At 52.3% G+C, this 14,130-nt stretch overlaps 1 protein-coding gene across 3 annotated transcripts in view; it reads left to right on the top strand.

Moving 5' to 3' along the window:
* The window catches only part of EZR (ezrin), a 46,313-nt gene that overhangs the window by 24,498 nt on the left and 7,685 nt on the right, over nucleotides 1-14,130 (top strand). For all 3 annotated transcript variants that reach the window (XM_070376966.1, XM_070376967.1, XM_070376968.1), the window contains exons 3-8: nucleotides 299-382; nucleotides 2,679-2,774; nucleotides 3,609-3,883; nucleotides 4,423-4,506; nucleotides 5,293-5,439; nucleotides 13,832-13,928. In XM_070376966.1, coding sequence (XP_070233067.1) covers nucleotides 299-382; nucleotides 2,679-2,774; nucleotides 3,609-3,883; nucleotides 4,423-4,506; nucleotides 5,293-5,439; nucleotides 13,832-13,928 — 783 coding nt within the window. The remainder of the gene's footprint in view (nucleotides 1-298; nucleotides 383-2,678; nucleotides 2,775-3,608; nucleotides 3,884-4,422; nucleotides 4,507-5,292; nucleotides 5,440-13,831; nucleotides 13,929-14,130) is intronic.

Genomic DNA, 14,130 nt, shown 5'->3' with positions numbered 1-14,130 from the left:
TAGAAAAACAGCTTAGACCTAAGTGTGAGTGTGCTTTTTTTAAAGCCACGAGGACACGTTTGAATCCAAGCTGCATATGTGTGCAGAGCTGGGTGTGTGTGTGTGTGTGGTGACAGACGTGAGCTCAGATGTGGAGGCTGGATGTGTGTGTGTGGTGACAGACATGAGTTCGGGTGTGGAGGAGGAACACTCTTGCCGCGTTGCTCGGGACCTTTGGGTTTCGGTGGAAGACTTGGGCTACATCTACAAGAACACCCGGTTAAGCGTGATGTGTTTTTTTTTTTTTTTTTTTTTTCAGATCAACGTCCGAGTGACCACCATGGATGCGGAGCTGGAGTTTGCCATCCAGCCAAACACCACAGGAAAGCAGCTTTTTGATCAGGTTGGTCTCTGCGCACTTCAGAGGGTTCCCAGTTAGAAAAGAGCATCTGAATCCCTTTGTTTGCTGAGCACAGTCATTACCTCCATCCGCAGCTTGCTCCTCTTGGTGGAGCTGACCGCCAGCGGGACCCGTGCTCCCCAGGGGTGCTCCCTGTCCACAGTCCCCGAGGAGAAGGGACCCCATGCAGTCTTCCTGAGCCAGGGCCTCACCTGCGAGCCCTGCCTGCTGCCTCTCCCACGGGGGTCTCCACAGTCCCCCTGGCTGTTTCCTGCCACCTGGTGCAGGGCGGGGGAACAGGGCACAGTGAGGAGCCAGGCTAGCATCTCCCAGCCCTCCCTGCAGCTGCAGCATCCCGAGCCCCTCGGGTGCCAGCATGCACCTCTCCCTTTTAACAAGAGCAGCGAACCACTGTGAGGGCCATGATAATTCTTCAATGGAACAGTTCCTGAGCTTTAGGCAGAGCGAGACCTACTTTTCCGGGCTCCATAGATTCTGCGCTGGGACTGAGGGCCCAGTAGGGCGACAGGGCTGGGCTGGGTGTGTGCATTCCCGGCCACCTGCTCCGTTGGCAGCCTTCCTGAGAGGCCTTGCCGGTGGTCAGGCGCTGCTTCGCACCCCAGCACCGACCTGGAAATTGGAGTGGAGTTTTGGCAAATGTAGAAGCTGGAGGTGACTTACCGGGGTCTGGTGGGGTCTCCCTTTCATCGTCCCCAAATTTCCCTGAACCAGTGAGCAGGTCTGCCCAAGGGCTCCGCCAGGTGCAGGGCCGGGACACTGAGTGGACAGGACGTGGCTTCCCGCGGGTCAGACCCAGGCCAAGGCTGCAGTTGGTGGATGGAGCGGAAGGGCTGGCAGGGAGCGGGGATGGCTGGGCCACGTGGGGCTTTCTCCGGCAGCCTTGAAGCTGCTCAGAGAGGAAGGCGGGGCAGGTTTCCTATCCAGACCTTGAGGTGGAGGGAGGTTTGGCTTGTGGGGAGTTAGAAACTAGCAGTGAGGGGGTTGGAGGAAACCTGATCTGGGAACCGGCCTCCTGCACTTGCTACCATGGAAACCAGACCTGGGGCTTCACCCGAGTCTCGGGGGTAAGCCCTGATGGGGGTCAACACAGCCTTTGTGTCTTTCACAATGAGGAGTCCCGGGTAGAGACCTTCCTCCCCTTTTCTGGGTGTGTGGAGGGAGTGGATGAGTGGGTCTGTCCCTGGCCCGGCAGTGAACAGCCGGGGCCTCCAGCAAGTATCCGCCCCCTCCTGCCAAAGCCAGTGAGGAAGCAGGCTCAGGGCAGACTTCAGTATTGATATCGGATTTGTCACTTGCGGTGTGTACAGTCCTCTTTCAAGTTTGATAGAAGTCATATGTTTGAAGAATGGTAACCTTTTTTTTTTTTTCCAAGGCTTAACATTACGTGTCATAGAATTTATACAGCAAAATCCTAGGACTCGGTTTTGATGATATTCAGCAAGTGTCCACAGCAAATTGCTTTTGGGCTTCAAGGCACAAAAATAACCAGCGTGGGACTCTCTCTCTGACCGACCACGGGAGACTTTTTTCCCTAGTACTAGAGAGGATTTGTCCCAGGGACGGGGGAGCCTGGTGGGCTGCCGTCTATGGGGTCACACAGAGTCGGACACGACTGAAGCGACTTACCAGCACCGGAGAGGATTTGAAACGGAAACTCTCCCTATGACCTAGGGCTGAATTCTCCCTTCCTGTATCAGAATTTCACATTTCTGGGGGTGGTTAGAGTCAGTCTCGGCACATGTAAAGCTGAGCACCCCCTCATCCCTGGAAGCTTGCTGCCTCTGCACGTGGGCACCCCTGGTGGGAGCAGCCACACCTGGGGCACACACACCTTTGCTGGTGACCCCGTGTGTCTCTGTGTGCCCCCTGCAGCCCACCGGGCTGTCTTTACTCTGGAAGCTGCGATGGGGGCCAGAGCAGTAAGGGTGACATTATAAGCTTTGTTATCCCTAACACTGCTGAAACGTGTATGAAAGCAAGTGTTTCAAGGACTTCACTGGCGGTCCAGTGGTTAGGACTCGGGACTTTCAGTGCTGTGGGCCCAGGTTCGATTCCTGGTCAGGGAACTAGGAGCCTAGACACCATGTGGCCTAAAATCAAAAAGGACTGAATGGTTGGTGTCTGTTGGTAACTGGCAGCGTAGGGGAGGCTGCCCGGTGTGACGAAGCCAGCGCCTCGCTCTTGTGGAGGGTCTGCTGCACCACGTGGCAGGGCTCCCGGGCCAGTGCTCCTCCAGAGAGCGCCTCGTGACAGCCCAACCCCCGTCCCTTTCCTACAGGTGGTTAAGACCATCGGCCTTAGGGAAGTGTGGTACTTTGGCCTCCAGTATGTGGATAACAAAGGATTTCCTACATGGTTGAAACTTGATAAAAAGGTAAGTCAGAGTTAACTATTTACAGGCTATTAATTGGGTTAGGTCTACTCTGTTGACATTGAAACTCTGTCTTTTGTTTTTTGTCCCTTTCTATTTGTGTAAAAGTCTTTATAGACAGAAAGGTTGCTGGTTTCAGGTAAACGGGGATAGTGGCTGGAAATTAGACCCTGGTCTTTCTCCTTACCGGAGTACGTGATGCATAATCGCTTAGTTGACCTTAGTTTTGTTTTTTTTTTCCTCCCCAACGAGACTGTTAATCTTAAAAACCATGAATCATCCAGTGTTCTGTAAGTCTTGTTACTGCTTTGTTTGGGCCTGTGATAGAGTTCCTTCCAACTCTACAGTCTGGATAATTCCATTAACAATTACAAAGAAAAGCAGTAAGCTAAGTGTCTTTTCTCCAGACCGTTTCTCCCTTTTCTCCAAGTCCTGCTTTCCTCCCGTATTACTGCACCTGGCAGGAGGGCAGTAGGAGGCATGCAAGAGCAGGGGAGGCCGTGAAGAATTACGGAAAGCGAGGCCGTGGTTCTGGGCTGGCCCGGCCCTATGGACAGAGGCCAGATTCACGGGTCACTTGGACAGGCCCTGGGAGTTACAGCATCGCTCCCCCTTCCCCACCCCCCGCAAACCAGGGCTGGGGCTCTTGTGAGGGCATCACAGGATTCTCACCTGCCTTCTGTCTTCCATGCTAAAAAGGTGACTTTCAGAGTCACCATTACCTTTTGAAAACTGGCCTGCCAGACCCTTTGAGCCAGTGGTTCAGCTTGTGCCGGGCTGGCGGGTCTCTGTCTGTGGGTGGACCTTGTAATGAGGGTCTGGCTTCCACCCACCCAGGTGTCCGCCCAGGAGGTCAGGAAGGAGAGCCCGCTGCAGTTCAAGTTCCGGGCCAAGTTCTACCCCGAGGACGTGGCTGAGGAGCTCATCCAGGACATCACGCAGAAGCTCTTCTTCCTGCAAGTGAAGGAGGGCATCCTCAGCGACGAGATCTACTGCCCGCCCGAGACCGCCGTGCTCCTGGGCTCCTACGCCGTGCAGGCCAAGTTCGGCGACTACAACAAGGAGCTGCACAAGGCGGGGTACCTCGGCTCCGAGCGGCTCATCCCCCAGAGGTCAGCCGGTGGGCCTCGAGGGTGGCGGGTTAGCAGGGTCAGCAAGCAGGGCTGGTGGGGGGTTGGGTTCTCTGCAGGGCCTGGACTCTGTCAACAGCCCCCGCTGCAGCGCAGTGCTCCCCCAGGCCCCGATCCCCACCCCCGAATGGGGCCTGCGGCAGAGATACTCAGCAGGGCGGGGCCGTCCTCACAGGCGTGACGTGGCTTCTTGGCTCTCCCTGGTAGATGATAAGTTGGCCCCTATTAAATCTCTTTTATTTACTAGTGGTCACATAATTGACCCCTTTTGGAAGAAGAGGCTGCTTAGAATAAAATACCTTTTCAAAATTTTTCCAGAAGACAAGGCTCTTCTCATTCCAGGTTCTTAATTGTCCAGTTCTGTTAATTGTCAGAAATGTTGCATATTAGGAAGTAGATGGTTTTATTTGGGAGAAAAAAAGAAGTCACCGTTTGGGTGAGGCTGGGCCGTGGCCGGTCACTTGCCTCTCCCAGCCTTTGGGGTGATTGACGGCCCTGTGCCCTCTTCCTTTGCCACCCAGAGTCATGGACCAGCACAAGCTCACCAGGGACCAGTGGGAGGACCGGATCCAGGTGTGGCATGCAGAACACCGCGGGATGCTCAAGTGAGTGCCAGGCTGGGCTCTGTCCTCTCAGGGGAGACTCTGGTTAGGGTCCTTCAGGGGACTCGGTGACCCGCTCGGAGCCGCTGGTGGCTGGTTCCTGGCAGGGAAGGTGTAACAAGCTGCCAGTGAGGTTTCTTCTTAAAGCCAGGTGTTCAAGGAAAGAAAAACTTGTGTCTGAGATGCTTCAATTTCATCCTGGGGGCCAGAGCGTTATTCACAGACCATCAGGCGCGCTGTTTCATTCAAGGTCCATAAGGTGGTTGTCTTTAAAAGGGTGTCAGTGTTGAAAAAGATCCCGAGAGAGAAACACTTGTTATTAAAGAAGCACCAGAGGGGCGTGTGGGACGTCTGTCCTGTCGTCGTCCTTTCAGGCACTGGCAGCAGCTCTAATGATGTCCTGGCCACTGCAGTTCATGGGCAGTTTGGGCCTCGGAGACCGTGTGTCCTCGGCCTTTCCCCTCTGATGCAAGCATCTTCTGTGCTCCTAGTGAGGTGGATCGGGGAGGGCAGAGGCGGGGCAAGCTCCTGGGGCCCCCTGAGGCATCACGTGGGCGGCCAGGAGACAAGATCATGCCCAGCGACGAGGTTTTACAGGGACGTCCTCTGCGTCCAGAGGAACCAGCGTGATCCAGTTCAGTCCTTTGCTAACATGTGAAGGGTGTCAGCGGTCGGTGTCCAGGACGGCTGGGGGTCTGCTCGGGTCACAGGCTGGCAGAGGGGCCGCGGTGGAGGCGCTGGTGTAATAGCCGCATGCGGCTCACGCCCGTGTCCGCTCTCCCCACGTAGGGACAGCGCCATGCTGGAATACCTGAAGATCGCCCAGGACCTGGAAATGTACGGGATCAACTATTTTGAGATAAAAAATAAGAAAGGAACAGACCTTTGGCTCGGCGTTGATGCCCTTGGACTAAATATCTATGAGAAAGATGATAAGTGAGTCAAACTTTATATTATCTTCTGTTGGTGGGGTATTTGGGCCTGGAAACAGTGCAGGGAGTGGCAGATACGCATGTGGGTTACTGTCAGAGTGTTTACCTAGCAACTGATCGGCCAGCGTCTGCCGCTCAAGGGCTTCGCGGCTGTGACGTGGCCGTGTGGGAGGTTGGTTCAAAGGCGCGTGTGCTTTCTCTCCTGTTATTTCTCTCTCAGCCTGTCTATCAGCCCATGTAGCATGTGCTGAGGGGCCCAGCAGGGGGACCACCAGGTCCATGACCTCACAGGCTCTGGAGCTTGTGAAAGACAGAGCTGCAGGAGGGCACCCCGCCCCCTCCTCTGAGGCTGCCCACAGCTACCAGCTGGCAGTGGTGGGCAGTTTGAGGTTTGTGCTAATCTGGCCAAGAATATTTGTGATCCTACTGAGATCTTAAGATTCTGTAAACAATAGCTTTTATGTACAGACAATTTAGCTAAATCCTCAACTTGTGGGAGGTATCCAATTGCCTCTCAGAGGGTTAATGTTTGTTGACTGGGCTCTTCTGCAATGCAGGGCTGCCCACCCCCCGCCACCTTCCTTTGCCCATCCCTGTGGTTACGAACTCTGCACAGATGCCTTTTTCCTGCCAAGGAGCTGGATTCACAGAATAAGATTGTTCTGACTGAGCGAGGGCGAGTTTTCCACGGCAGGTCCCTGCTCCTTGGTCTTGGAGTGGCAACTCCCCCGTCTTACCTGCTCCCATGTTAGTGGTCTCTGCGCTCCCATGCCCCAGGTACGCTGCCCCCCACCCGCCACGATCACGAGCAGACCAGCACTGCTTTTAACAGACGATGTTGTATGTAGCGTGGTTTGGTCACTCAGTGTGTCCGACTCTTTGCGACCCCATGGCCTGTAGCCCGTCAGGCTCCTCTGTCCATAGGATTCTCCAAGCAAGAATACTGGTTGCCCTTTCCTCCTCCAGGGGATGTTCCCAATCCAGGGATCGAACCTGTTTCTCCTGCATTGGCAGGCAGGTTCTTTACCACTGAGCTGCCAGGGAAGCCCAGTATCATCTGTAGAATCTGCTGTAATCCCAGCATGCTTGTCAGAACCCAGGGTGCAGAACCCTTGCTCCTGGGGGGTGGGGTCTGTGTAGGACACTCCCCGCCCCTGGGCCGAGCCCCCAGAGTGGATGGAGGAGCGCCGTTCTCCACCCACCAGAAGGCATGGTGTCAGTCAGACGACTCTAGTTACACTTAGGCTGTGGCTTGCTTAGCAGAGGAGCACAGGGACTCATCTGAGGACCCAGAAGTGAGTCCCTGAGGACTTGCGATGCACTCCTTCCACTGGACCCAGACGTAACCAGCCTGGATGAGTCAGGGTCTCAGGACCAGTCCTAGGGGAGCACCACGGCCTCATGGTAACATGCGTGGGAAACCGCCTCTGCTCTGAACTTGGCTCCTGAATGAGCAGATCTTGTAACATAGCCACAGCCAGGGCTGTCCCAACAGGTTTTTCAAGCTGCAGGACACTGCCAGGGGCAAAAACTTGCTGCTGTCAGCTCATCACCACGCCTTCCCACCCACATAAATGCCCATTTCCTCCGAGGAGAAACCTGAGTGAGCCGCTTGGCTCCCCCAGCCCTGCCTCCCCTCCGGCTCCCACCCACCCCTCAGCTGAGCTGTGGAACGAGTGGCCTCCTGAAGAAGACCCTGGGGGGTGTGGGGCGCGTCTTGCTGCCCCCAGCTCTTGCGGGCAGGTCCCTTAGTTCTTGGGTAGTCAGAGCTGTGCTCCTTTGAAGCAAATACTGTCAAGTCCCTTCCTCGGATGAGCAAGTGATTGTGGCTGGGTGTGAGGACTGCGGTGACAACGCTTAGCTGTGGTAAAGTTGTGTTAAAGGCTGACCCTCAGCCGTGGAGCTGCCGGTGGAGCACCATGAGGACCTGGAGCGCTGCTCAAGGGAGAAATCTGCTCTGTCCAGTGCGTGTTGGGTGATAGAGACCTGGTGCACCTTGCAGATACGGGCTAAGTCACTTCAGTCGTGTCTGACTCTCTGCAATCTCATGGATTGTAGCCCTCCATTCTCCTCCGTCTCTGGGATTTTCCAGGCAGGAATACTGGAGTGGGTTGCCATTTCCTCCTCCAGGGGAATTTCCTGACCCAGGCATCGAACCCGCATTTCCTGTGGCTCCTGAATTGCAGGCAGATTGTTTACTGCTGAACCACCAGGGAAGCCCTGCAGATAAGCAGGTGTCTTTACTGAAAAGCTTATCCTTTTTCGTATTAAACATGCCGGGATGGGGGATATTTCTTGGGGTCCCTTTTCCATTGTGTGTATAACAGTCAAGTGGGAGCGCGTAGGGCAGGAAGCACTTGTCTTTCTGTAAACCCTTGATTCAGAGAGGAGAGGGCGTGGGGTGGACTTCGGCTGCTGACGCCGGCGTCAGCCTGGGGCAGGGAAGGTTGAGATTAGCTGTGTGGCCTCTTCTGGCCAAAAACAAAACCAGAAGATCAGAGGAGCCTGATCTGCCGTGAGCTCTTGGGCCTTCTGGAAGCCCTCTTTCCCCAGCCCCGTCCTTCCCAGAGCTTACTCCTTGGGGCCTCTGTGTGTGGGTCGTGGCTGCAGCAGGAGGGGATGGGGACGAGATGAAGGCCGGTGTCTCTCCCCTTACATTGCTCACCCATGCATGCTTGTAATCACACATCCTGATTTCCATTTCTGTTGATGAACGTTAGAAATGTTTCACCCATTTAAAAATACATAATTCTTTCCAGTTTCTAAAAATTTTGCTCCCGGGCAGGTATTCTCTTCAGTGGGGAGGGGCACTGGTGTTACATCTTTGTCCTTATTTATCTTTGATGACTTACCTGTGTATCCGAGGAGAGCAAAAAGGGATTTTATGATTCGTGAGTTTTGTGGATTCACAGGTATATCAGGATCACCATTGTCAGACCATCCTCCTTTCTGTCTTTGGTACCCCAATTTGAACACAAAACAGATTTTATTTTTTGAATAGCTAGGTTTCTGACACAAGTTTGTTTCCACAAGGACCCCTCCGGAAAGAGTTAGAGCACCGCTTGGAAGAGGTTTAAAAGCCCAGCTCTGATTGGCCGAGAAGAGAGTTTGGACACGTGATTGGGGGCGCCTTGGTGGCTGTTAACGTGGCAGAGTGGGCAGCAGAAACAGGGTGCTGGGAGTTTTCGGATGCTCCGGCCCTGCAGAGAGGGTTGGTCCCTCCTGATGGGGAGGGCAGGGCCTGGTTAACCGACTTCCTCCACGTAGAGGGCAGACCTTTAGGCTCATCCCTGCCCAGGGAGGTGACTCGGTGGTTCTGCCTGCTCTTCCCCGTCTCTGAGGCCCAATTTTGATCTCAAGCCCATCCTCCCACCAGACCTTTCTAAACTCCTCCAATGAAAATTTTCAAATGAACTACAACACAGGAAGTATTTTACAGTGAATCCCACGTGCCTGCAACCAAGGTTCCACCGCTGGCATTTAACCCCTTGCTTTGTGACGCCTCCCCCTGTCCACATGTCACTGCCCTCTGTCCCCACACCCTCCTCTACATTTCAAAGTAGATTGCAGGCATCTGTATACTTGCCCCGAAGTGCCTATTAGTTACTAGAGTTCAGTCTGTTTTGTGGCTTCCCAGGCGACTTGGTGGTAAAGAATCTGCCTGCCAGCGCAGGAGACGCGGGTTCGATGCCTAGGTCGGCAAGATCCCCTGGAGAAGGAAGTGGCAACCCACTCCAGTATTCTTGCCTGGAGAATTTCATTGACAGAGGAGACTGGCTATAGTCCATGGCGTCATAGTTAGACACAATTTAGCGACTGACTAGTAGTATGTTTTTTTTTTTTTTAAGTAAAAATTTAAACGAAATTCACAATTCTTGAGTGCTCATTTGCTGATATTAGACACACACATGCCTGTAAACTCCTGTCACAGTGTGGAACGTCATCATCACCGTCTGCTTCGTGTTTTGAATTTTTTTTTGGCTGTATCGCACAGCACGTGGGATCTCAGTTCACCGACCAGCGATCTAACCTGCACCCCCTGCATTGGAAGCTCAGTCTTTAACCACTGAACTGCCAGGGAAGTTTCCAATTTAAATGTTTTTAACCATTTTTTCACTTTGAAACCATTTCAGACTTCAAAAAGTTTCCAAAAATAGTTAAGTGCAAAGAATTCCCATATGCCTTTCCCCAGATGTTGTTCAGTTGCTCAGTCGTGTCCGACTCTTTGTGCCCCCATGGACTGTCGCCCACAGGCTCCTTTCTCCATGGGATTTCCCGTACCTCCTGCCTTGCTTGGCAAGTGGATTCTTTACCACAGAGCCGCCCGAGAAGCCTTTCCTCACGTGTTAGCATCTCACATAAAACAGGGTCCAGGTATCACAGTCAGTGTGTTCACCCTGATACTCGATGCTCTTAACAGTCTGTGGACGGTCTTCCCATGATTTCAGTTGTCCACTCATGTCCCTTTTCTGCCCAGGATCTGCCTGGAATCCCACCTACATTCAGTCGCCACCCTTACCTCCCCGCTTACCCCCCACCCCCAGTCTCCTTCCATCTGGGACAGTCCCACAGTCTGTCTGTCACAGCCTTGACACCTGTGAAGAGTACTGACATTGACTCTTGAGAAAATCCCTCACCTCGGATCTGATCCTGTCCCACGATAAGATCTGAGGTTTGCACTTTGGGCAAGAATCCCACAAAAGTGCTGCCCTGCCCTACCATGTGGCCTGTGATGTCGGAATGTCCTGCTTTTGGTGTTGACTTGAATCTCAGGTCAAGGTGACATCTGCCTGGCTTCCTGCAAAGATACTCTCCTCCTTTTCGGGATCAATAAGTATATTTAGGGGAGAGTCCAGTGAATATCCTATTTATTATACTTGCATCTATTAATTTACATCCATTGTTGAGACTTGCATGAAACAGTTATTACTGTGGTATTTGAGAAGTGATTTTTTTAAAGATAATCATTTTGTTTATAGATATTAATGGAATTCTACTGAAAGAAGCCACTTTCTCCTCTCCATTTATTGTTTAGTTACTGATATTAATATGGACTCATGGGTATGTGTTATTTTGTTGCTCAGATTGAGATTTGCTTTTTGGAGCTCCTTTGAGTTGGCTCCTATGCCCTCCTCTGACCGCAGATTTTCAAGTCACTTCTTCCTTTCTGGCACCTCCAGATGTCTCAGACCCTGCTCCAGCCCTGGGATTGGCTGTTTCTCCAAAGAGCTCTGATTCCCTGTTTTTCTCGAATTATACTTAAAAAAACATTTTTTTATGCCTAAGTAAGGATAGACTTGGGTTTCCGGGGGGCACAGTGAGTGGTAAAGAGTCTGCCTGCCAATGCAGGAGACATAACAGATGCGGGTTCGATCCCTGGGATGGGAAGATCCTTTGGAGTAGGACATGGCAACCCACTGCCATATTCTTTCCAGGATAATCCCATGGACAGAGGAGCTACAGTCTATGGGGGCACAAAGAGTTGGACATAACTGAGCATATGCACAAAACAGACTTATAAATCGTTTAGAAATCTTCTCTGTGGGTCTTTTTCTGTTTGTGTCCTGTAAGTAAACTCAAAGAAAAAAAAAGAAAAACCTTTGTCGGCTTACAATTATGGTCAAGAATTAAAGGAGGCTCTTTAACTCAAAAGTGAGTCAGAATTTTCACGTTAGGTCCTCATCTTTGTTCTAGAGTCACGTTTATGGAGACTCTAAATTGTTACATGAGGTTTTCAGTCGTACAGGGATAAACTTGGCAGGTACAGCAGAAAGCAGAAGCTGGAGGCTGTGGAGACGGGTTGCTCAGCTCTTGAGAGAAACATGCCTGTCTAGCCTGAAGGTCCGAGTTTTCTGTGTTAGAAACTGTTTGGAGAGACCCAGATAAAACTAGGAGCCAGAGACCAAATCACTGGCTCCTGAAAGTCCAGGGCGTTGGAAGCCTGGTCCACAGTGCTGACTGTACGGCTGAGGCTGGTTCCAGCACCTCGCCCTTCCCAGCACGCTGGCCATGTGTTCTGGAGCAAAGTGTTCTGAAGCAGCTGATGCCTGCCTGGTGTCTCTCCTCCACGGCCTTTCAGTGGAAGGACGGAGGCTGACATCCATGGCAGGGACAGATGACGTGCCGAGTTCCTTTCCAGTATTCAGAGGCCTGTAAACAAAATGACTTTAAGTGATAGGGCTTCCCCAGTGGCTCAGCAGTCAAGAATCCACCTGCCAAGGCAGGAAACTTGGGTTTGATACCTGGGTTGGAAAGATTCCCCTGGAGGAGGAAATGGCAACCCACTCCAGTATTCTTGCCTGGGAAAGCCCATGGACTGAGAGCCAGGCGGGCTACAGTCCTTGGGTTTGGCAAAAGAGTCATTCATGACTTAACTACTAAACAACAACATTATATATTTCATATATGATGATTAACTGAACAAACTCCCTGTGTGCTTTTTTGAGTGCCGTGAAGCATGTTAACCAGATGTATTTGGGGCACTGGTGGTCTTATAGGAGAGCGCTTACAAAAGGATGCGTACCAGGAGGGCTTGGCCCCTAGACCACAGCCTGGCCAGTGCCCTGACTCCTGGGTCCCAGAAGAGGCTTAGGTGCCCTCTCCCGGCCTTCAGAGGCCACCCCCACTGCTTTGACCCGGCTTGCGTCGTCATAGCGGGACTACGTTGCCCATCTGTTTTTGGTTAAACATGCTGGTAGGCAGTGGAAGCCCTCTCTGCACTTTTTCTTTGCTAAATTGGAGGTTTACGGTACACAGGCACGGAGTGTTTTTGACAGCAGCATCTTTGAAAGATGCCTTGAGGATCTGTCCTTACTTCTGGAAAGGTATCCATGGTAAATGTGTTGCAAGAATAGGGTGGAGGACTCCTCCAGGCAAAAGCCAGAAAAGGGCTTCTGGTGCCTCCCAGAAGGAGAGGAGGGGCTTTGTTTCCCCTCTGGGGAGGTGGGATGGTGCCCTCCCATCCTAGTCACCCCGGTCGTGAGGAGGGTGGGGCTCTGTCTCCCAAGGGGAAAAAAGAAAGAATAGGGTGGAAATTATGAAGTTTGCAGAGCAATGTGGTCTTAAACTCATACAGTGACCCTTCCCAGGAATGCTAATTAAAACCCCAGAGTTTCGGCCAATGGTGGACGAGTCGTGATGGAGTAGGACCGCAGTGGGGCTCTCGTTAGGGTGTGTGATCCGAGCGCTGGCCTGGAACACGTCCAGGAAGGTGTCTGGCCAGCCAGGAGGACCTGCATCATGCAAATGAAAGCTAGAGGAGCCGAATCCACACCAAGCCTTCAGCTCAGCAAGATGTAACAATTGTACATACACGAGCACCCAGCATCAGAGCAGCTAAAGACAAACATTTTCTGAAGGGAGAAACAGACAACTGCACAGTGACGGGGGGGGAGGGGGGACTTGAACACCCCCACTTTCAGCAATGAAGTGGCCACCCAGACACAATCGGCAAGGAAGCGCTGGACTTGAACTGTGCCAAGCCCTTTCCTTCTCCGTTAGTGAGCAGCTGCTCTGGGTGGAACGTGTATGGGAAACACAGGACATGCTCTTGGCCATCAGAACGTGTGCCTGCCTGGTGTTCAGAGAGCTCAGTAATAATGCAGTAATGTGAGTAACACAAGAATAGTTTGTGTAGTAGAAGGGACGGCACCTGGAGAGGGGAAGGGCTGTCGAAAGACCGAGAGTGAGCTGGCCTGAGCTGCATGTCTGGGAATGGTTGGTAGGGGGGAGGGGGGGCGGTGGGAGACCCTTCCAGGCAGGGGGTGGCAGGCAGTGAACCCTGTGTTGATAGGATGGGCTGAACCCGGCCGCTGGGGCTCGGTTAGAAGGCTCTCGGATACTAAGTTAAGGACTGTGGGTTTCATCTGTAGAAACTGGATGGGGTAAGGGCCGTATTGGCATTTTTGAGGAGGGGAATGGAGTGACCAAATGGGACATTAATCAGGCAGACGGGAAGTAAGCTTCCTGCCGCAAGGGACTTGATTAGGCTGCCGCACGTGAGAGGTGTCAGGGTGGTGATGTGGGAATGAATTGCAAAGGATGGTTGTTAAGAGAGGTTTCAAAGGATGAAAGGATGTGCCAGGTTAGGCATCCAAGTTGACCTCAAGATTACAAGCTGGGAGACTTGTCACTGAGGCCACAGTCACTGAGGAAAATGTGTTAAATGGAATATTATCCAGGCCTCGCAGAGCTGTATGCTCACTGACCCCCACCTGTCAGCTTGCCCAGCACAGATGGCAGCTGTCTTGGCTATGATGGATATTACATGTTGTGATTCTTGGACTCGCTTTATGCTTTTTGTAATTGAACTAAAAAAAAAAATGGGTTTGCAAACCTTTCTTTAGCCAATCCAAGTACACATGTAACTTCTCCCACCTTTTTTTTTTGGACCTTAGGTTGACCCCAAAGATTGGCTTCCCATGGAGCGAGATCAGGAACATCTCTTTCAATGACAAGAAGTTTGTCATCAAGCCCATCGACAAGAAGGCTCCTGTAAGTCCACGGCAGTTACCGTTACTGTTTTTCATTCTGGCAGCCAAACGCGTCTCCAAGATAACAGATTTCTGTGTGTGACAAGGAGCCAGTGATTTCAGAACTACCTGTGCAGGGGCCGATGGGCAGAGGGGAGGAGTTTGTTCTCTACTCGGAAATCTGTTCTTAAAAAAAACTGCTGCTTGAAGGAATTCTCTTACCC

This window comes from Bos mutus, chromosome 9, assembly GCF_027580195.1.
Source record: "Bos mutus isolate GX-2022 chromosome 9, NWIPB_WYAK_1.1, whole genome shotgun sequence".
Lineage (NCBI taxonomy): Eukaryota > Metazoa > Chordata > Mammalia > Artiodactyla > Bovidae > Bos > Bos mutus.
This window is presented reverse-complemented; position numbering and strand designations above follow the sequence as displayed.